The sequence below is a fragment of the Cyprinodon tularosa genome, unplaced genomic scaffold (genome assembly GCF_016077235.1).
Source record: "Cyprinodon tularosa strain WSP-4 unplaced genomic scaffold, ASM1607723v1 ctg33, whole genome shotgun sequence".
NCBI lineage: Eukaryota > Metazoa > Chordata > Actinopteri > Cyprinodontiformes > Cyprinodontidae > Cyprinodon > Cyprinodon tularosa.
In genome coordinates, this window is record NW_024039041.1 from 463773 (window position 1) to 486068 (window position 22296).

The 22296-nt window shown below is 36.7% G+C and overlaps 1 protein-coding gene across 1 annotated transcript in view; it reads right to left on the minus strand.

Annotated features, from left to right (window-relative positions):
- oxsr1b (oxidative stress responsive kinase 1b) overlaps positions 1 to 15099 on the minus strand; it is a 62645-nt gene extending 47546 nt beyond the window's left edge. Inside the window, exon 1 of the mRNA XM_038293711.1 lies at positions 14747 to 15099. Within this exon, the coding sequence (XP_038149639.1) occupies positions 14747 to 14816 (70 nt within the window). The 5' untranslated portion in view covers positions 14817 to 15099. The remainder of the gene's footprint in view (positions 1 to 14746) is intronic.
- Between the last annotated feature and the right edge of the window lie 7197 nt (positions 15100 to 22296).

Below are 22296 nucleotides of genomic sequence, written 5' to 3' on the forward strand. Positions count from 1 at the left end.
GTTCCTGCTTCTACTTGCAGAGAAATATCCAATATACTGGAAGGTAATTTAACGTCAGAATCAACACAGCTTCACTTTGATGCGTCTCATAGCTTTGTTAGAGATTATTGGTGAACGAAAAAAAAAAAAGACAAAAGGAGTTTATCAGATTCTTTGGTTTGGGATGAATGTAAAAACAAAAAGCCAGAGAAGCAGTTCCAAGTTCCAACCTATTTTCTTCCAAACACACTGGCTCTTAGTAGAGGCTCCATGAACTGATCTTCAGACCCATGTGAGGGTAACCAGGCCTGGAGTGAATAAAAAAACTACAGCTGTTACATGAAAAAGCTCAAACCAAATTGCCGTTTTATTTTTCGTTACTTTTATTGACATTACGTTACTTCCAGGGGGTTATTATTTGAAATATGTTTAGGTCTGTTCCAATGAGCCACATCTGCACAAAATGCGAGCCTGTATAATAGACTTTTGCACATTAGTTTATGTATCTTTGGTTTGAAATTTCCCCAAAGGTGCATGTTTTACTTTGCCACTGTGTCTTTACTTGCCGTTTTTACTCATGAATTTCCTATACAATTGCAGAGTCGATCTCAAGAGCCTGATTCAGACGTTAAGCAGTCATTGCCTCCTCGATCCCTTTAATATATTTTATTTGCTGCGGGCCTCACACAACCCAGTTTTCTCTTTGATTTTGGATCCTGTGTGTTTTGGCCTAAACTCTAGAGCAGGCATCCCCAAAGTCGGTCCTCGAGGGCCGCTGTCCTGCAGGTTTTAGAGGTTTATCTGCTTTAGAACAGCTGATTCTGATGATTTCAGTTCAGCAAAAGCCTGTTAATCAACTATGAATGTAAATCAGCTGTGCTGATGCAGGGAGACCTCTAAAACCTGCAGGACAGTGGCCCTCGAGGACCGACTTTGGGGATGCCTGCTCTAGAGGAACTGCAGAGATCCACAAATCTGGAGGGGATAACCTGTTAACAAGACGTCTTAGTCGAGCAATTTATTAAGATGACATTTGCAGATCAAATTAAGCTATTTTAGAGAGAAACGTTAGCTCACTGTAGGCATTGTAAGAAACAGAGCAAATGTAGAGGAAAGAGGCTGGGAACAGGAAGGACAAGAGTCCAACTTTTTGACCTCGTAGGCTCCATGTAAGAAAATGTAACCTTGAACACACCATCCCCAAAATCACACATGGGGTTGAGATATCCGATCCCTTCATCAAAACCCTCTGAAGGATTTCTGAATTACTTTGTGTTTGTTTATCACGTAACATCCTAAGTTGGTGAAGATTTTACATTTGAAAAGCAAAAACTATTCCTGCCACTATGTATTAAGGAAATGTACAATACAGAAGATGATTGTGTAAGGAGACATATACCAATTTCACAGGTGAGTGGGACAAAAGCAGATCAGGAAGCTTTTCTTTCAGCACTACAGGAGGTAAACTCAGTGCAGCAGCGCTAAGGAACCAAAGCCAACATCTAATCTGAGATGTTCTAAGACTGGGTTCATGCAGGAACAAGTTCAATCTCTATATTGATATACTTCATTAGGGAAAATCTAAAATACTGCTGCAGTTATAAAATAGCACATTAGACATGATGCATATGAGCTCCTTTGGTCTGATTTTTTAACCACAAAAGGCACAGAAAGTATTGCTTATCTAAAAATAACTAGAAAAATATCTAGTTGAAAGACTGAGAGTCAGTTAAACCATTCAACCCTTCAGCATACGTTTCCATCCACCTTCTAGAACCCGCCCCGCATGCCGACATGCAGAAAAACAGTTGCACTTTTTTGTGAGCAAACGTGCACAAATCTGTCGGAGACACATTGCCAAAACAATTGTGATCTTTTTAAAACGCAGTCCATGTTTTCTGTAAGCATGTTTCTCCTCTAAACAAATTTTGCTTGACATGGGAACCCTTGAGAACATCATAAAGGGTTTATACAGGAATGAGTAGCTGTAATTTAATGCTTTCTAATGCTCTTTATATATATATATATATATATATATATATATATATATATATCTCGTCGACAGGCTGCAGCCATGTCCCAAATTCCTCGTTTTTCAGTGACTCAAGCTTCTTTTCTGAAGATACGCCTTTGCGATCAACTGGAAGCAGTTCCGCACAAACACTATTAGATGTAACCAGTTACATCTAATATATGTAAAGAAATTATTTTATAAAAAAAAAATTTTACAAAGCATTTTAAATGCAACTATAATCACATTTAATGAATTTTAATGCGAATAAAGGCCTTAATTTAAAAAAAATTATAACTTAATGATTTTTAATGATCCTCAGAAACCCTTATCATACCATAACCTGGCAGTCCATAAATGGAGCACAGCAGCCACGATGTTCTCAATTGTTTCAGCCGCAACGCCCTCTGGGGGGGGCTTAACCCAGCCGGTGCGTTTGCTCTTTGGGGAGTCGTCAGTTTGGAGGCCGTTTATTTTGCTTCTTTAATGCAGGGGATTTTCTAGGTAAATAGCATAACCCAAAGGAATAATGAGCCAAACATTCTTTATACAAAGGTTTAGGAGTTCCCTCAATAAGAGGCTCCTCAAAGTCCATCATCAGAGATGAATTTTCATTGCAGGAGGTGCAAAGACACCATTACACACAGTCCAACAAATCTATCATTTAAACTACGAGAAATTTACCAACACAAGTGCTCAGATAAGAAGCAGAACAAACAATGACCTAGAAATCTTTATAGACTCTTCAAGACTGGAAGCTGTCCACTCTTATCCTTTGGAAATTTTTTCTTCTTTTTTTTCCCCCATTTAATCTATATATGCAATGGCAGCCATGTTTATTAGCATTATGTGCAAAAGTCTGAAAGCTTTAGTAAATGTAATTCAAGACTCTATCAAACCCCTTTAAGATCATTGCAATTCAAATTTCTCATATATAACCTGCATTATAACTTCAGGAATTTCAACAAAACTATTTAATCAAGCTTATGTTTGTCAACTACCTGACTGTAATATCATATATAACACATTTAACAGCAGTTAGACTGTCTTAGCTGGCTGTTTTAAAGCCAAATCCCATGTGAACAGTGATATTTTCAATGACATTACCAAAACATAGAGTAAACCAGTTTTACTAAAGGTTGAGTAGTGATAAAGACCAACCGAATCACACAAAGCCTGTAGTTTTGATTCTTTAATGTATGACAGCAGCCCTGAAATAAGCCTCAACATAAATCCACTTTAATTCAAGTAACAGAATCTCAGAATTTTGAAATCCAAGCCTCTATCTTAACATTCAGTGGATAAAAAAGTTCTCCTAAGCTCTTTAGAAGAGAAATAGGTCCACAGCATTACTGATCCACCACCATATGTCATAATGGGCTTTTTCTTTGTTTGTTTACTATAGAGGTACTGAAAAAATGCTTTTGAAAGGTTTTAAAGATTTGTATCATCTTGGTACCTTTTACTGCAGTTCTCTAACAGGAGTTTTGAAGATATGAAGCCTCTTTGTCATATTGTAAGCATAGCCAATAAACGATTTTCCTAGAAAATCAGATTTATTTAAAAAGTATCAAATAAAAGGAAGTTTGTGTGGCAATTCCTTTTTAAAGAAAATGCACTACTGGGGATTTCTTTTACAATAAGTACTGCCTAACTCTTGATTTTTCCCTGATAGAAAAATTATCATTAAATTCTTTTTTTTTCTATTATAATACTGCACTAAAACAATTTATCTAATAATTTTAAAGCTTTTTGCCATTAATGGGGGCCTGCACTGTAGGTTTTGTACGCTCTGAGCATTGACTGCTGCAGGTACTCCTAGAGATCAATGAGAGGAAACCCGAAAGATGAAACTTAAGACAATAATTGGTTTTCTCACAGAGCAATGGGTAGTAATAGAGAACGGGACGGCCTTCTAGGAAGGCATATCAATCAAGGATATTAAAGGATCCTAAAAAACAGGCCAGTTTTAAAACTTAAAATAATTAAATACACTGTACTAGGGATATACCTTCTTTATTCTTCCTCAAAAACAGGTATGAGAATAACTGATGGATTTATGATGGTTACATAAACTATAAAAAGAAGCAGAGCGTTTACCAGGATGCTTATATTGAGGATTTTTAGATGCATTTTCAAATACTGATTTATTTGAATGATATCAGAACAAGTTCTGAAATTAAATTAGGATCAAGACATCTCTATTGAATACTGTCTAGGCTATTTATATACTGCTCTTTGAAAAAATTATTCATTTATTGTTTGGGTTTTTTATACTGAATAGAACAAAAATAACCGAATACAACTATTTAATTTCCAATATACTGATATTAAACCAATATGATATCATCATGAATAATTCAAAATTTTATTACTGATACTATAGTGTGGACTGTTAGAGAAGGCCTGATTAAATATTATCACTGAAACACAGAAAAATTCACAATAATGGTTATGAGAACAACTGACCTATTTTTATTAAGCAGTGGGTTTCATCATTTAAATAAAAGTGGAGTTTTTAGATCCTTTTTCTTATGCCAGAGATTTTACATTGGGGAAAGGATTCGGCTCATATCGGATTTAAAATTGATTTTAATATTTCTAATATCAACATCGGATCAGACACTGTACACTTCTAAAACATGGCATACTATCAAGTCTATTAATTGTCCAACTGGGGATTCAAATGGAAAATGCACATGTAATAATTGTGCATGAAAGACAGAAAAAAGGAAAAACTGTGCAATTCACAGCAGAGATGTTAACAAAATGTGGCCTTTTTTCACTGTTATCAACTCTATTCTGTTTGATATAAAATCTCTATACAGAGGAGGTTTTCTAGTACAAGTCAGCATCTTCATAGCAAGGCCGTCAGGCCATCCATATGCGACACAAATAAAAATGGCTGCAATGGAGAACTTTCTGCAAAATGTATGGTTTATAGTCATACTAAGAGAGTCAGAGAGGGCTGCTGACAGCAAGACAAAGCACTCTGGATAAGCCAATGCTACCTTATGCTAATATACTATATCGGCCATATACAAAATAATCACAACGTACAACAATTTCCCGGATGAAGAAGTTTTTTCTTAAATTATTTATGCTGTAATACATGCAAACACTGGTGACTCCAGTGACCAGCAGGCATATGCAGGGGTTGATGTTAAGGATTTTTACTCTTGCCCTTTGGGCAAGTGGCTTTCACATTTCATTTGCCCAGAAACTGCCCAGAAATTTTTACTTGCCCAGTATAATATTTGATAAATATAGTTCCTAATATTAAGCCTACATTACCGTGTTAACATGCTTTTCAATCCTTCCTGCACATTCTTTTTAAATTAACTTTGCTTTAAACTGTTGTGTGCTTGAAAAAATATAAATTGTAATGTTAAAAATCAAAAAAAAAAAAAAGATAAAAACTTACACTACTACTACTCACCAATTTAACATGTTCAGCTCTATAACATTTAAATGCACCACTCCAATGTCTAAGAGAAAAAAATTTAATGAAAATTTTTTTAATGTATGACCACTGTGCAGAAGACTGCCATATGATAGAAATATTTACACTGTGCGCATATAATTATTATTTTCCTAATCCCTGACTGATCATTTTTAATCTAGCGTGTATTATAGTATAGATTATATTCATCATCCAGCTGCTGCTCTGCAGAATTCTCTCCCCAAGAGTTGAATCACGCCATCTAGCGGAAAAGCATGCAGCTTTTTCAAATCACATGAGAATGTGTACAAAACAACAAAAATGCGATCATTGCACTTGCCCGGCGGGCAAATGCAACGACATTTGTACTCTCCCGACAATAAAAACTACTTGCCCCGGGAGATCGGGCAATGGTTAACATCGAGCCCTGATATGACATTACGCTTAGAGCACAATCAGATACAGATGGAACGATGTCACACAGCTCTTTTTGCTTTTAACTATAGAGCTTTCTTTTATTTTTTTATATTTATACTTATTTAGAGATCATAGGCTTTATTTCTTCTCTAGTTGCCAAATTCTTCTCACACTTTTAATTAGCATGGACTTTTCTCATTTTTGCATTTTATAAATGCAACATTAAGAAAATGCACAGATAAACTACTTCCTGTATTGTTGATTAAAAAAAATATATACAAAAACTGATTACCAAAGAAGATGTTTATGTTAATAGTTGAGCAACGACATTATTATCGAGCTATTTATGTTAGAATAACTCTTTAACCTGTAGCCACTAGGGGCACTAGATCTGTAAACTTCTACAGTAGGTCATCTAGCGCCCCTAAAGGTACCTGGAAGTACTGCACTGGTGCAACATTAAGCTGTCTAAAGTGGAGCCTTCACAGAGTAACAAGATATGTCAAGTGTTTCATATTCGTTCATAATATTTGGGTCAAAGGTTACACAGTGTTGCTCTGATGATCACAGAGTTTTTTAGTGTTTACACTAAAATACGTTAAGAAAATTACATTAGTTTAAAATGCATTAATCAATGTGAACCTTCAAGCCCCTTACAAAGTCTCCATGTAATAAATCCAGTAACGCTGACATTTTACAGTATTTATACTTTGATAAACAAATTAAAACAAACAAGCCTCATCACTCTGTGTAGTTTGAATTAAAGCAAACTAACAGCAGCTACCACATTTCTCTCTGTATAGTCTTATCCTTCCCGACACACTGTCAAAGATTTAATTAATGGTTCGAATGTTCTCTGCGTTGGAAGAGACAAATGTAAAACAATTTGAATCTTTAAATTGCCTGCTTGTTCTCTCAGACTGAGCTCCCCTCCCACTAAAGAGTAATTGTTGTGACATCACATTTTTATTGCTGACAATAGGGCTTTTTTCCCCCCTCTCTTTTAGGAGTCAGGATCCAAACAACTAAATTTACTATTAGAAAAGTGGTTCCCAAAACTTGTTTTGTGCTTTTTGTTTTTTGCTATAGGAACTATATTTATCAAACATTATACTGGGCAAGTAAAAATTGTTTCTGGGCAAATGAAATGTGAAAGTCACTTGCCCTTTGAGCAAGTGGTAAAAATCCTTAACGTCAACCCCTGGTCCAAAGTAACAAAGTGTAAATAGATACGATCTATACACAAAAATATCATTGATTATGATTGATTTGTTTGTTTGTTCTTTATTAAACCTGTAATGAACTGTCTTCCAACATGAGTAACAAGCAACAGCTTTCGGTTTCTTGTGTGTGATCTTGAGGTTGTGTGTCTTTTATATCACATACTCTCAAACTAACAGGTTTCAATTTCAAACTGAAAGCACCAGAGCATGTGTGGAACGCACAGGATGCTGTATTATAAAACCTGATGTGGTTAAGATTTAAGGTTCCTTTTGCTGTGGTTTTTTTAAGCCATTAGAAGGGCTGAGTGAGTAAAGGGGAGGAGACATATGGCTACGTTCACACTGCAGGCCTTAATGCTCAATTCCGATTTTTTTGTGAAATCTGATTTTTTTGCGTGTCCGTTCACACTTCCAAGTATATGCGACTTGTATGTGATCTACTGTGTGAACTGAAAGCGTTCAACCGAAGTGTCCCGCATGCGCACTCGAGGACGCGATGACGTCACATGTAGCAAGCGTCCTCAGTGTTTGCGGAAGTAAACATGACTCGTAATACCGCAGCGTATATTGCGTTCTTTAAGTTCTTCTCCAACAGGAGCAGGCACATTACGAACAAAATCTTTTTAAGAAGATCAAAAAGAAAGAGAGCCAGGTTCCTGTAAGACCCTTCGAGTTTGATCTGAATCGAGCTATCTTTCCAAATATGAATTAAGTCAGCAACCTCACTTTCTCTCCATTGACTGCTCTCTGTGTTATCTTCCGCCATGGTTGTTAGTTTTTCCCGCCTCCGCTTAGTAGGACGCAGATTAGTAACGTTTAGTAACATTTGTCAAGTATCAATGACGTGTAGGTCGGATGAATGCGACCTGGCCGTACAGACACAGGTCGCATTTGAAAAGATCAGATACGTATCGGATTCAGGACCACATATCCAAGTGGCCTGGGTCGCATTTGAAAAAATCCGATCTGTGTCGTTCAGACTGTCATAAAAAGATCTGATACAGGTCACATATGGGCAAAAAAATCGGAATTGGGTCACTTCAGGCTGCAGTGTGAACGTAGCCATAGTTGCCAGTGGTTACAAACAGTGGCAGCATAAAGTTTCCATAGCTGATCTGCTGAGTAGGCTTGTCCCGATCCGATCCACGTATCGGATCGGGACGCCGATATTGGCAAAAAAATGCGTATCGGCAAAGCATGTAAAATGCCGATCCAGTTAAAAAAAAAATAATCCGGTCCGTATTTTCCAGTTTCGCCGATTGAAACGATCCATTCCACTATTTTGCGCCAGTGTTTCCCTGTTTTGCATTTTTATTAAAACTTACAGTAATACTTGCACCTTTAACTGTTTACGGTTTTACTGTTCACTGTGCAATTTCAGATTGCTATTCATAATTTTGTCCAGTTTGTGTTTATCTCTTAATAAACAGGTAAGTTTGTTGTTACCAATCATTGTGTTTTATTCAATCTCACCTAATTTAGCTGGCTAGATGTTATCAAGAGTACTAAAACCCTTTTCAACATGAGTCTTACAACTAAGGCTAAATACTTTAACTTAAACTTAAATACATGCTCGGATAGGCTGGTATCGGCCAGTGTCGGTATCGGATCAGAAGTCCAAAAACAATATCGGTATCGGATCGGAAGTGCAAAAACCTGGATCGGGACATCTCTACTGCTGAGACCAATGATCCACAGTATGGTCAGGATTGAAGAGAAAGCTCTGCTGTTTTCCAAAGTGCTCTGTCCAGTATGAGCTTGGTGGGGTGAAAAAGAATGGGCGTGATCCGTGTAATAACAAGTCACTTTTCCCTGGGGAAGTTACCAAAACAATAGCTCTGCTGGCCGCTTTGGGTATACAGAGCCATCCTGAACTCCAATACTTGTAGAAACACATAAAGGCAAACTGAAAGCAACAACTGCTTCTGGTGAAACAGTAAAAAAAAAATTATCCATTAGAGAGGAGGAGAGATGGGCTATATTTATGTGAGGATGTTTATTTTTTCCTATAGAAGTGGACTTGCAGTGTTGCTGTGCTAAGAAATATTGTTTTGGTTTTCATTCCTTTACACAGATTTTAAATTAGTGTCCAAAATGCTCAATGCCTTAAGAAAAAAAAGAAAAGTGACCAAGGTACTTCACTTAATCGGTATAAAGAAAACATAACCTGTAAATAAAATGAACAAAGTCACAACAAAATAAAAGCATAAAAGGATAAGGTAAAACTAGAAGTGTCAGCCTGTCAGAATAAAATCTGTCTTTAGCTTTTTATTTGAAGAGGCTAAGAAGAGTTATAGATGGGAGATCTACTGGAAACATGTTCCAAAGTCCATCTCAATTTTATTGTACGGCAATAAATAGTAGACAAATGTTAGACATTTCAAAATAAGGTTACTGAAAAGGACAATATCTAAGGTATGTTTCATCTACAATGTCTGACTCACATGGTGGAGGATTTTATGGTTTCTGCAATATTTTTTGTGCGGCTGAAAGAGAGAGAGCTCTTTGCTGAGTTTAAAAAAATGTTTGATCTACTGTATAAATCTATTTTTTTCCTGTTTTAATAGAGAAAATATATTTATAATCTATAAAACATTCCATATTAGTACATTTGTTATTTAAAAAAATAAAAATGCATTTCTGTACTTTAGATAGCTAAATAGAGAAAATTATAATAGATAGATAGATGGAAAAAATTATTTATTCATATATTTTTTTTTAATCAATAGACATGAAGCATTGCCTAAAACTAACTCTGGTTATATATATCATCAGGTTTATGGTTTTCCTTTTTTTTTTTTTTTTTTTTTTTTTTAAACACTAAGATTAAGTAATCAATGGGCTGAAGGCAGAGCGTAAACCTATGATACACAGTTGAATGACAGAATTCATTTTACACAGATATCTTAATGACAGGACATTCTAAATAACTAAACAGAAGCTCTAATAATGTTGAAAACTGAGGCTTAATAGACACAATCTTTTTTTTTATCCAAAGTTCAAGGTAGGCGAAATATTGCAGATAAATGAATCCGTCACTCATCAGCAGTTTAGTTGTTTAATGCACTCACAGGAACCCTGGGCTAATGGTTTAAACTGGGTTGAGCCTATTTTTGATGAAATGAGAACTAAACCGAGAAATAGAAATTCTAACTAAATTATGTTTTTTATTCATTGTATTCAAACAAAACAATCATAAAACCAACTATTCTAAAATCCTGAATAAAAAGAAGCAGAAAGAAAATTAATCTTAGGTTATCTATACCCTCTTTACCTAAAGCAATACATTTACAAAGAAAAGAGAGCATAAGAATGTACATAACAAAAACATAAGATAATAAAATGAAATATTTATCCTTTTAATTTAGGTCTATTTTCTTTGTACTCCTAAAACAAAAAAAATGACATTATTTACAATCAGGTATAACTGACATATCAACTCAGCATATTCCCTTTTATTAACCTTTTAAACATAAACACAGATTGTGATTCATTGATTTCTTTATTCTATAAGCTGATTGCTTTCCACGCTCCATTACTTTTGCTCTAAATATATTTTTTTAAAGATCTATTTCTTTTCAATTATAATTGCTTTCTTTTTTTCTACACATTTTCTATGTTTATTGGTGATGTGTTTTTATGTGCTTTAAAATTTGTAAAATAATAGAGTCTACTAATCAAATAAAGCTGACCAATTTTAACTGAAGAATAAGTGGATTTGTTGCTTCTCTATAGAGTTATCTGGTTATATTCTCACTGCTCGTTTTTTGCAGTATTTGAAAATGTATTGCCTATGTATTTTACATGCGAGAAAAATAAAAATAAAAATATTACCTAACTCCTTGATTCATTTCTGAAGCTCTGTCTAATAATGATCCCTTGCCCAAAGTGTTTTTTCAAAGAAAGCAAACTACAAGTCCAACAGCCTGAGCAGCTTCAAACTGATGAGGACAAGTTGTTGTGCTTTACGTAGCACAGGAAAATGCCACTGAACTGGTTTCATTACAACAGAGGCTTTATCTAGGAGTTCAAGATAAAAGTGCAGGGCGTTATCTTGAGGGGCTCAAAATTTTCTAAGAAACTATGAGGAAAAATTACAAGTATTTCAATGTTTCAAAGAAATGTTCAGGAATAGAAGAGCATCATCTGCATAGGAAGCAAACCCTGGTTGAACAAACAGCATGAAAGGGCAGAAATTAAATCATGGGAGTGGGAAAAACGTTGCCTGTTTGAACAGTTTGATCCTCCTCATCGTCTAAAGAACCTGCTTTTTGTTGAGCAAGGTAAAAAGATAAACAATAAATTAATTAATCCGATTATTATTGAAATAATCGCCAACTTATTTAGTCCTATTATTCGCAAACTCAAAGCAGTTATCATACCTAAACAGTCAAAAATATCCAAACATTTTGTATTCAAAATAAGGAACCTTTTTAGTCCATTAATATGCTCTATAGAGAAGTCCTCAAAGGTCACAGTTTAAGCTTCACTTTGATTAAATTCTGTGTAAAATTACATTTAAAGGTAAGTGGAGGATTTTTCGCAAATTTTTTAAAAGATCGCCCTTTCAACTTAAAAAAAAATATATATATACACATGCACAACCATGTCCCCCCTCCCAAGAGGGAACGCCCATTGAACATGTGTGAGAGCATGCATGAGCCCATTTCTCCTCATGCACGCTCTGTTTAAAAGTCATCATAAAAGCTTACTTTCCAAAAGATGATTTGCAATTTTTCCACTATGTCAGACTCACCACTGCTAAGTGAAAAAGGGGACGAGCACGTAGGACGTAAACATATCACCAGAATGATTGACAATTAGGAGGACCACTTATTGTGATGATCCACCCTGAAAAAGAACATCCTCCACTATACCATTTAGGAACCTTTCACCATTTGATTGTTAATCGATTAATCAGGAAAAAAAAATCAATAGATTAACTGATTAGCAAAATAGTCATTGGTAGCAGCCTTAAAATAAATAAAAATTAAAGTTCCTGTCACAAGAATTTAAAATCAAACACCTTTATGGAGTCTACCTCAATTTAAGATCAAGCCTTGTTCATGATTGAAAGAACTGTCAAATAATTTCTTTCAGTTTGGTTAAAAACCCAATAAAATACATGTCACAGGGGAATTTCTGCATTATGAGATCAATAAAGTTCTATTCATTCTTTCGTCCATAATACCGATCAGCCATTAAAAAAGCAAACGTGCTGATATAACTGGCTTATTCAGGCAGAAAGTCACCTGAACTATAACACCAATCTGCTCAAAGTTGGGCCTCCATAAAGACAACTGCATGGAGGTACCATAGTTAGTTCGAAATACACGCAGCTTTTAGGGGACAGCGTCAGCAATCAATCGATATACTACTAATGCACTAAAGTTTAGAGCTGCCAAAATCTTCCTTACAAGCTGCTCATAAAATCTACTATTGAGAAAAAGAGGTTACTGCAAAGCATGCACATCTGCAGGGTAAGTTTAGTTGTCAGTCAGCAGAAACAGGGATGGGTTAAAACATTTAGCCAGTCTAAATCAGTGATAACGAGAAATTAAAATCTAATTTAAACAGGCTGGAAGCTTGCTAGCATTAGTTTTACCACTTAAGCAATGTATCCCAGATGCAAAACCATCAGAGAAAGCACAGCTGGAGCAAGGAAACATAAAAATAGGAAATATCTAATCATTTATATGAAATATTAGGTAGCATCAGTCACTTGTCTGATCGTACTACGCCTTTGGGTATTTCACTGAAATGACAAAAGATGTCAGGAAAGATAGTGCAGTAAAGTTACTCCATTTTATTCTCTTAAGCTGCCTGTAATGAAGCCAGGTAGATTCAATCATGTCTGCAAGATTTAGGAAACCTTGCAGCTGAGATGAAATAGGACTGGTATTAATTCATAATCAGTCCAAACTTAATCAAATTAACCGAATAGTGGTAATTATTTTGTTTGTTTTGTTTTTTAGGCTTTAAATTAGTTAAAAACTTGAACAGTGACTACGTCACAAACACAGTGTTACATCATTGCTGCTTCTTGTATGAATTAAACATTTCAGGTTATTTTAGATCCTAAAGACAAAAATAATAAATAAAATAATAAACAAAATATCTTAAAACGCACTCAAAGTAGAATAAAAACCAGACAACAGAACAGTGACTGTTAAATTCCTAGAGTAAACTGCAGGGGTTTTAAAGTGTTTCAACCCAAAATCACAGCAGAAGCTTGTGATCCTTTCTTTAGCTGGTTCTTGTATACACGTATTTTATCATTTTAATTTATTCATAGTAAAACTTTCTCATCTTTAAACTGTTAAGGAAAAACTTTTCTTTGTTGTTTTTAGTCATTACTGACATTTCAACCACTTTAACTTGATGTTGCTTAGAAGTTTGACGCCTATGCTGCACAAATGTAGACAAATTAAACTTGGTGTTGTTCACATATGGTTAATGATTACAGTTTATACATTTGAATACATTTGTTGTAAATGTAAAATATATTAAAGTACAACCAGTGCAAAATTAAGAAGATTTGAGTCTGTTTTTTGTTTTGTTTTTTCTACTTCCTGTAGTGGGATCAGGGGCGGAGCTAGATGGGGGGCCAGAGGTGGCCACGGCCACCCTAACCCAATCATTGGCCACCCCTACCCTTTTTCGTTGTAATACAGACGGCGGCAGCAGTAATACTCTCAAGTTGAATGTTTTAACTTATTTAACTTTTTCATTTTCTTTATGTAAACAATAACATGACAACAAAAACACTGTGGTTTATATTGCAAATCAATATACTAACAGTAAACATGATAAATACAGAATTCATGCTCTTTTCAGAACTAGATAATGTCTTATATTAGGTAAAGAGAAAATTATGTCTCTGCAAGTCATCTAGGACTCTTCCCTGAAATCAGAGATAACTACTTTAATACTAAGCAATCCATTTAATTTTGGATATTAGAACAAGTAAATATTAATTTTATGCAGAATGATTATTAATAAAAGTAGGTAAATAATGACAATGAATAAGACGTTCGCCCCAGAACTCAAAACTGAAAGAATTTTGTCCACTACACCTTTAATGAAGACAGCATAGATGTTTAAATATATGCCTCTATTTGTTAGCAAAGGCCCCCCCTCAGTGTACATTGGCTATTGCCTGGGCACCCTTATAAAATGTTCTGGCTGCGCCTCTGAGCGGGATGGGCGTGAACATAGTTGAAGTATCTCTCTTATCATACATACAGCACAATGACACGGCTGATACTGAAGGCTTCTTAATGAAACGTTGTGCTCCTTGTAACAGCTGCTGTCGTTCAGATTTGTTCTTCTTTCGGGTTGATCTAATTGTTTTAACTAAGGGCGCATAAACTGGCATTTAGACGAGGTGGTTATTTTCCAGCAAATAGTCTGATCCTGACAGCACATTCTCAGCGTTAATGGCCATTTACTGCCTCGTAAATGACTCGGTGTCCAAGTCAAAACATAGATCGGCTGTCAGACTCTTCCAACGTCTTCAGATAAACCTATCTGGAGAAAAAGGAGAGCCTTTTGCTCGTATTTTCGTCTTCCAGACAGAGTTCCGCGCTTTAAGTTCCGCTTTGGTTGAGCTTATAGCGAGCCGTTTACAAACTACCGGTTAACAACAATGCTAACAAGCTAATGATCACATACCGATCACCTCCAGGAGCTCGTAATCATCTTTGTTGATGGACCAGGGTTGGGAGCTCGGGTCCTCGGACATGGCTGAGAGAGTCTGCTAAGGCTGTTATTATCTGTAGAAAAGTGCTAAATCTAGCAGATACTGCCACCGAGAACAGGTCAAAGTAATCCAAACAGAGCCAGCGAGGGCGACACTTCCCCTTCTTTGCGAATCCCGCAGCACTCCTGTCATTCCCAAAGTTTGACACCAGCCGAGTTGCGGCCCCGCCTACCGCATTCCTACCAAGCAAAATGCTGGATCTTTGTGGCGGTGCGGCTATCAAATAGGCTCGGCTCGGACTGCCGGATCAACCCCCGGGTCCTGCGCTTCAAGATGACGTCAGCTTTTGTGATTGGCTGGGGCTTCCGTGCGTTCTTGCGTGCTTATCTGTACGCCTTAAAGTGACATCACAGTTGGGGGGATTTTCCTTATTTGTCACAACTGTAATTTGATTAATTTTAGTTTCCGTTGCATTGTGTATAAGACAATTGAATAACAATTATTTTAGTTTAACAGACAATTAGTTGGTTTTTTTTTGTCCACGTGTTTTATTTTTTGGCAATTTGTATGTGCTATTTTTGAGTCTATAAAACTGTAGATAGATAGATAGATAGATAGATAGATAGATAGATAGATAGATAGATAGATAGATAGATAGATAGATAGATAGATAGATAGATAGATAGATAGATAGATAGATAGATAGATAGAAAAACAAAATGTACAATAAGAGATAATTAATAATTAATATGTCAAGTAAATTATTAGAACATCTCAAAGAAAACTGTTTTCATAAACATGTACAGGTGTAATAACACATATACACATATAACAATATCATTATCACAAATATCACATTCATACAAAATTAATATCATTTATAACATCATATAAACAATATGTCAAGGTACCTATTGGGGTTTCTACATTATATTACTGTAATATGTGAATGTCTAGTTATGCACACCAGGACTGCAAATGAAGTGACAAATTCGTAAAGGCGGGGACGTCATATACCCACGCAGGACCCCCTTTCTTTTTTTTTCTTTTTTTTTTTTTTTTTTTGGTTTTTGAGCTTTATTTAAATAAAGTAAGTACAAACAAGTAAGACAATAGCAACAGTACAAATCTGTGGAGGCATAACAGAGGCAGATTTTAAAAAATGGTTTCTAGCAACAGAAAAGTGTGAGAGCTTTATCTCAGCCAGCTGATGGAAAATCTGCAATACATGGGGACAAGGCTGACAAGTGTTACCCATGGTTAAAACTCGGGGCCCTCCTGCATATTGGCATTTCCTTAAAAGGGGTTTAAACTGTTAGGAAATATAATTAAATGTCTATCTCTATGTATATAGTTTTTGTAAACAGTTAAATGCAATTTTAATCTCGGTAGAAAGGTTTAAACAGCTTATAAAGTCTGTTTTTGGCTCAGAACTTTGGTCAAGAGCAGTGAAAATGTGATCTTTCTTTATTTTTGTAATAACTTAGAAAGATGGATCAAGAGAAAATGTACTCTTTCTAAATCAATTTCCAGAGATTTAGTAAGGTAAGACTTAGTGTCTTACTGAAAAACAAAAAACAGACTGGTGTTGTAATGTGATATTTTAGGCAAAACCCTTCATGCACAAACAGAGATTACTAAAATCATTACAGATTTTTAGCATTTTTTAATCAGAATTCAATTTATATCTGAAATCTCTGGAACATACTGAAAAAAAGAAAACTTGTATGAAATGTTGATAGAATGGACTAATGGACATTAATTCTGAGGCATGCAGCACGCTTTGTGTGCATTTTGTCACTTTATTTTGTTTACGTAGTGTTGACTTGATATTCTCAATACCTAAAGGTACTTCTTCTATGCACTCTGTAGATTTAAATTACTACCATATCTGTTTGCACATATATTGATATTATAGTAAAAAAAAAAACTGTTCAAACTTTGATGCGGAAATGCTTACTCTGTCAAAAATAAAATTAAAAACTCTGACAGGCTAAAAGGTAGTGTTACAGTGTAGGCTCAACAGGCTAAAAGAAAACACTGGGAAGAAAAAAAGAGCAAGCTGGTTTCCAGTGGGCTCTGTGTAAGTCCATGGCTCAATAGCTCCCTCTGCTGTGCTTTTATTTAATCGCATGACAGGGATTCATAGGAACATTAATCAACAACATCTTCCGCTTTCATAAGTGCACACCCACTTTCTCACTAACAGGGGACTCCTAGGGATTTTGTGCCCCATGAATCGAACTTCTATTGAATTTAGTCAACTATAGTTATGCTGCTATAGGTTTAGACTTCTGGAGGACATAGGGACCCCTATTTCATCATTCTGCTACATTCTATCTCTATTCTCTCAATCTGCAGAATCCGTTAGTTCAATGTCTAACGTTATGCTCTCTCTGCTTTTTCTCATACAGGTGCTGGTCATAAAATTAGAATATCATGAAAAAGTAGATTTATTTCAGTAATTCCATTTAAAAAGTGAAACTTGTATATTATATTCATACATTACATACAAACTCATATATTTCAGATGTTTATTTTGTTTAATTTTGATGATTACAAATGACAACAAATGAAAATCTCAAATTCATCATATCAGAAAATTAGAATATTGTGAAAAGGTTCAAAATTGATGGCCCCTGGTGCCACACTCTAATCAGCTAATTAACTCAAACCACCTGCAAAAGCCTTTAAATGGTCTTTCAGTCTAGTTCTATAGGCTACACAATCATGGGGAAGACTGCTGACTTGACAGTTGTCCAAAAGACGACCATCAACACCTTGCACAAGGAGGGCAAGACACAAAAGGTCATCGCTAAAGAGGCTGGCTGTTCACAGAGCTCAGTGTCCAAGCACATTAATAGAGAGGCGAAGGGAAGGAAAAGATGTGGTCGAAAAAAGTGTACAAGCAAGAGAGATAACCGCACCCTGGAGAGGATTGTGAAACAAAACCCATTCAAAAATGTGGGGGAGATTCACAAAGAGTGGACTGCAGCTGGAGTGAGTGCTTCAAGAACCACCACACACAGACGTATGAAAGACATGGGTTTCTGCTGTCGCATTCCTTGTGTCAAGCCACTCTTGAACCACAGACAGCGTCAGAAGCGTCTTGCCTGGGCTAAAGAGAAACAGGACTGGACTGCTGGTGAGTGGTCCAAAGTCATGTTCTCTGATGAAAGTAAATTTTGCATTTCCTTTGGAAATCAAGGTCCCAGAGTCTGGAGGAAAAGAAGAGAGGCACTTCATCCACGTTGCTTGAAGTCCAGTGTAAAGTTTCCACAGTCAGTGATGGTTTGGGGTGCCATGTCATCTGCTGGTGTTGGTCCATTGTGTTTTCTGAGGTCCAGGGTCAACGCAGCCACATACCAGGAAGTTTTAGAGCACTTCATGCTTCCTGCAGCTGACCAACTTTTTGGAGATGCAGATTTCATTTTCCAACAGGACTTGGCACCTGCACACAGTGCCAAAGCTACCAGTACCTGGTTGAAGGACCATGGTATCCCTGTTCTTAATTGGCCAGCAAACTCTCCTGACCTTAACCCCATAGAAAATCTATGGGGTATTGTGAAGAAGAAGATGCAATACACCAGACCCAACAATTCAGAAGAGCTAAAAGCCACTATTAGAGCAACCTGGGCTATCATAACACCTGAGCAGTGCCACAGACTGATCGACTCCATGCCACGCCGCATTGCTGCAGTAATACAGGCCAAAGGAGGCCCAACTAAATACTGAGTGCTGTACATGCTCATACTTTTCATGTTCATACTTTTCAGTTGGCCAACATTTCTATAAATCCTTTGTTTTTATTGGTCTTCAGTAATATTCTAATTTTCTGATATGATGAATTTGAGATTTTCATTTGTTGTCATTTGTAATCATCAAAATTAAACAAAATAAACATCTGAAATATATGAGTTTGTATGTAATGTATGAATATAATATACAAGTTTCACTTTTTAAATGGAATTACTGAAATCAATCTACTTTTTCATGATATTCTAATTTTATGACCAGCACCTGTAGTAGCTTCACCTCGTCTGTCCCTGTTTGGCTGTGACTCCATCCTGGAGAGAAATATCAGCTGTGCTGCTGCCATCAACACCTTTGTTTATAGATGTTGGAGATCTGCCTGTTTTCAAGTGTAGTCCTGTTTCTCTGACAGTGACTGGCTGGATGTGCTCTCTTCATCATCTGACATGGGAGCTGGTTCAGAGCTCGTCTGCCCGGATGTGTGTTTTTTTGGACGGGGCCGCCGTTTACAGTTGCTTTTTGTGTCTCTGCTTCTGTCTCCTTAAACCCCAGTCGGCCTCGGCAGATGGCCGCTCACACTGAGCCTGGTTCTGCTGGAGGTTTGTTCCGCTTAAAATGGAGTTTTTCCTCTCCACTGTCGCTACAAATATGCTTAGTGGGAGGGAATGCATTTGAGTCAATGAGTCGACGCAATCAACTGATTTTCCTTAGATAGAAAACTTTGAATCAATTTGACCGTATGATGACATGTGTTGTGATGACATGTGTTGTGAATTGGTGCTTTATAAATAAACTGAAATGAATTGAACTGGTTTACATAAAATTCTTATTTGTTAATTAATCTCCAGAAGTTCTAGAGGAGTTCCTACAACAGAACTAGCCTTCTGTATTAGCTTGTTGAGGTTCTTTAAGTGATTTGTTACCCGAGCAGATGATGAAGATATCACATTGTCCACAACAGACCTACAGAAGATATGTATTATCTTGTTACAACTATAAAAAAGATCCAATTTCCTTAGGAAGTACCATCTGCTCTGTCCTTTCTTGTAGACGGCTTCACAGTTGTGTGTGTGTCTCCAGTATAGTTTGTTGACCAGTTGAACAACAATGTATTTATACTCTTCCACCACCTTCAGTTCTTCTACTTTGATGTGAATAGGTTTCAAGTTGTTCCTGTTTCTTCTAAAATCTACAATCATCTCCCTTGTTTTGTTTACATTCAGGATCAGGTGACTGTTTCTACACCATGCCACAAAGCAGTTCAGTAGCTCCCTCTACTCAGCTTCTTGGCAATATTTGATGGCAGTGATCTGAGTGTTTCTGCAGATGACAGGACTCTGGTACTGGAAGTCGGAGGTGTACAGAGTAAAAAGGAAAGGGAAGAGTACCGTCCCCTGTGGTGCTCCAGTGTTGCCGACTGCCTGAATAGACAGTTGAGCCTTCCGTCTTACAAACTGTGGTCTGTTTGTCAGGTAGTCTTTTATCCAGGCGATTGTCGATGCCTCCATCTGAGTCTTCTGAAGTTTCATACAAAGCAATTCAGGCTGAATTGTACTAAATAGACTCGAGGAATCAAAGAACACGTTCCTCACGGAGCTGTCTGCCTTCTCTAAATGGCAGTGGCTTTGTTGAACTCCACAGCAATAGACAAATTGCAGAGTGTTGTGATAGCTGCTTGTTTGCTCGCTGAGATGAACCAACAGAATTCTCTCCAGAATGTTCATGACGAATGATATCAGGGCAACAGGTCTACAGTCATTGAGGGCTGTTGGCCCTGTTACTGTAGGGAGGACGTTCACATCACTGAAACCATCTCCTGGGTCAGGCTAAGGTTGAAGAGCTGCTGAAAAATCCCACAGAGCTGCACTGCTACCATCAGGACCTTGTGACTTATCATGATTCAGTCTCTCCCTTTGCCTCTTTACTTGACTCTCAGAGACAGGTGAAAGGAGGAGGGAGCAGCACCATCTTCTGATCTGCCTGACAATAAACTCATAGAAGCAGAGGAGCCAATGGTAGAGGAGGCAGGATTTTAATTTAATAGTTTTAAAACAATTAAAATATATATTTTTTTAAATACAGACTTTTAGTCTTTTTTAATTAAAGAAGGGTTTTGGTTCTGTTTGGTCTATATGTCATTTTGGAGCAGAGCTAATCAGCTGCACTGATTACTTAGTTAGGGCTGCTCAGTGGGTAGCACTGCTTCCTTGCAGCAAGAGGTTTGCATGTTCTCCGTGTGCATGTGTAGGTTCTCTACTCCCACAGTCCAAAAAAGTTTGTCTCTGTGATGCCCTGAAATGGACTGGCAACTTGTCCAGGGTGTACCCCACCTCTAGCCCATTGACAACTAGCAATCCCTCCTGACCTCAGCTGGGATAAAGCGTGATGGAAAATGGATGCATGGATTACTCAGATAAAACATCAGTGAAATGTATAAATCTAGAGTTTTCTTTAGAAATGAGCTGTCATCAGAGGAAAGTAAGCTAGCCATGGTGTTGAGCATGGAGAAATATTAAGTCAACTTTGTGTTACCAGTACATTATATTATTTTGTCAGTATTGTAATTGTATCAGGGGCCCTCTGTAGACCCCTGACAAATCATTGGCTCCTTGAATCCCCCCCCCCCCCCCCCCATTTGCAGCGCTGCTGCTCACTGAAGGAAAAACTTCTCTAAGAAAAAAAATAAAATACTCAACACAATTTTTCAAAGAATGAATTCTACAAATGCATGGCAACAGAGCATCCGCTTGTTCTGTTAAAACAGTTCATATAAAACATTGATGTCACAGATAAAAGAGGCAAAGAGCTGCTCAGCTTATGCAAAAACACAATTTAATTTCATGTTCAGTCCCAATGTCACCTATTATTACCCTCAATAGAGGGAGTAAATATCAAATACAGACACTTAAAAAAGCTTAAACAGATAATTAAGTACATCCTACACAGCATCAGAGCATGATCCACTATTGTAGAGCTCAAAGTATCATACCTCAGCAACATGTCATTGTGCATTTAGAACGTTAATTATATCCAGGCTGAAAAATGTATGATGACAAACGGAAGTTAAAATTATGAAAAAATTATTTGTGAGTTCAAACTCAGGACAATCCCTGGTTTATATGCGTGAAAAGCCTTAAAATTTATATTTCCTCACTCTAAAAAATAAATAGTGTAATCTAATTACACTGATTTAGAATATTTTAGAGAGGTACATGGTTTTAACTGTAAAACAGGAAGGAAAACCACATAAGGTATAATGATCAGCCGTGTCCTGCCATCACAACAGTAAACAATCTTCACAGCTTCTTAACCTTTTATTACCATCCTGGTACGAGGGGCGTTCAATAAGTAATGTCCCTGACACACTTCCAGTTGTCTGATCCAGATGAAATTTTGCATGTGTAATAATTTACATCTCTATGGGTTATTTTGCAAAAAACAGCTCTGAACTATTTGTGGTTTCTGATTTACAGGTGTTTGAACTGAGTCAGCTGTGAAATGGAGCCAGTTGAGTGTCGCGCAGTGATCCGGTTTTGGTGTTCGAAAGGATGCACACCAAAGGAGAATTTTGATGAAATGAAAGAAACTTATGGCGATGATACCCCATCATATGACCTTGTAAAATGCTGGCATTGTAAATTCAAACATGGCTGGAAGTCTGTGGAAACAGCTCCCAGACCTGGTCGTCCCTCTTCTGCCATTGATGAGGCATATGTCCTTCAAGTTGAGGCAGCCATTTTGGAAGATCGACGAATTACTGTTCGCCAAA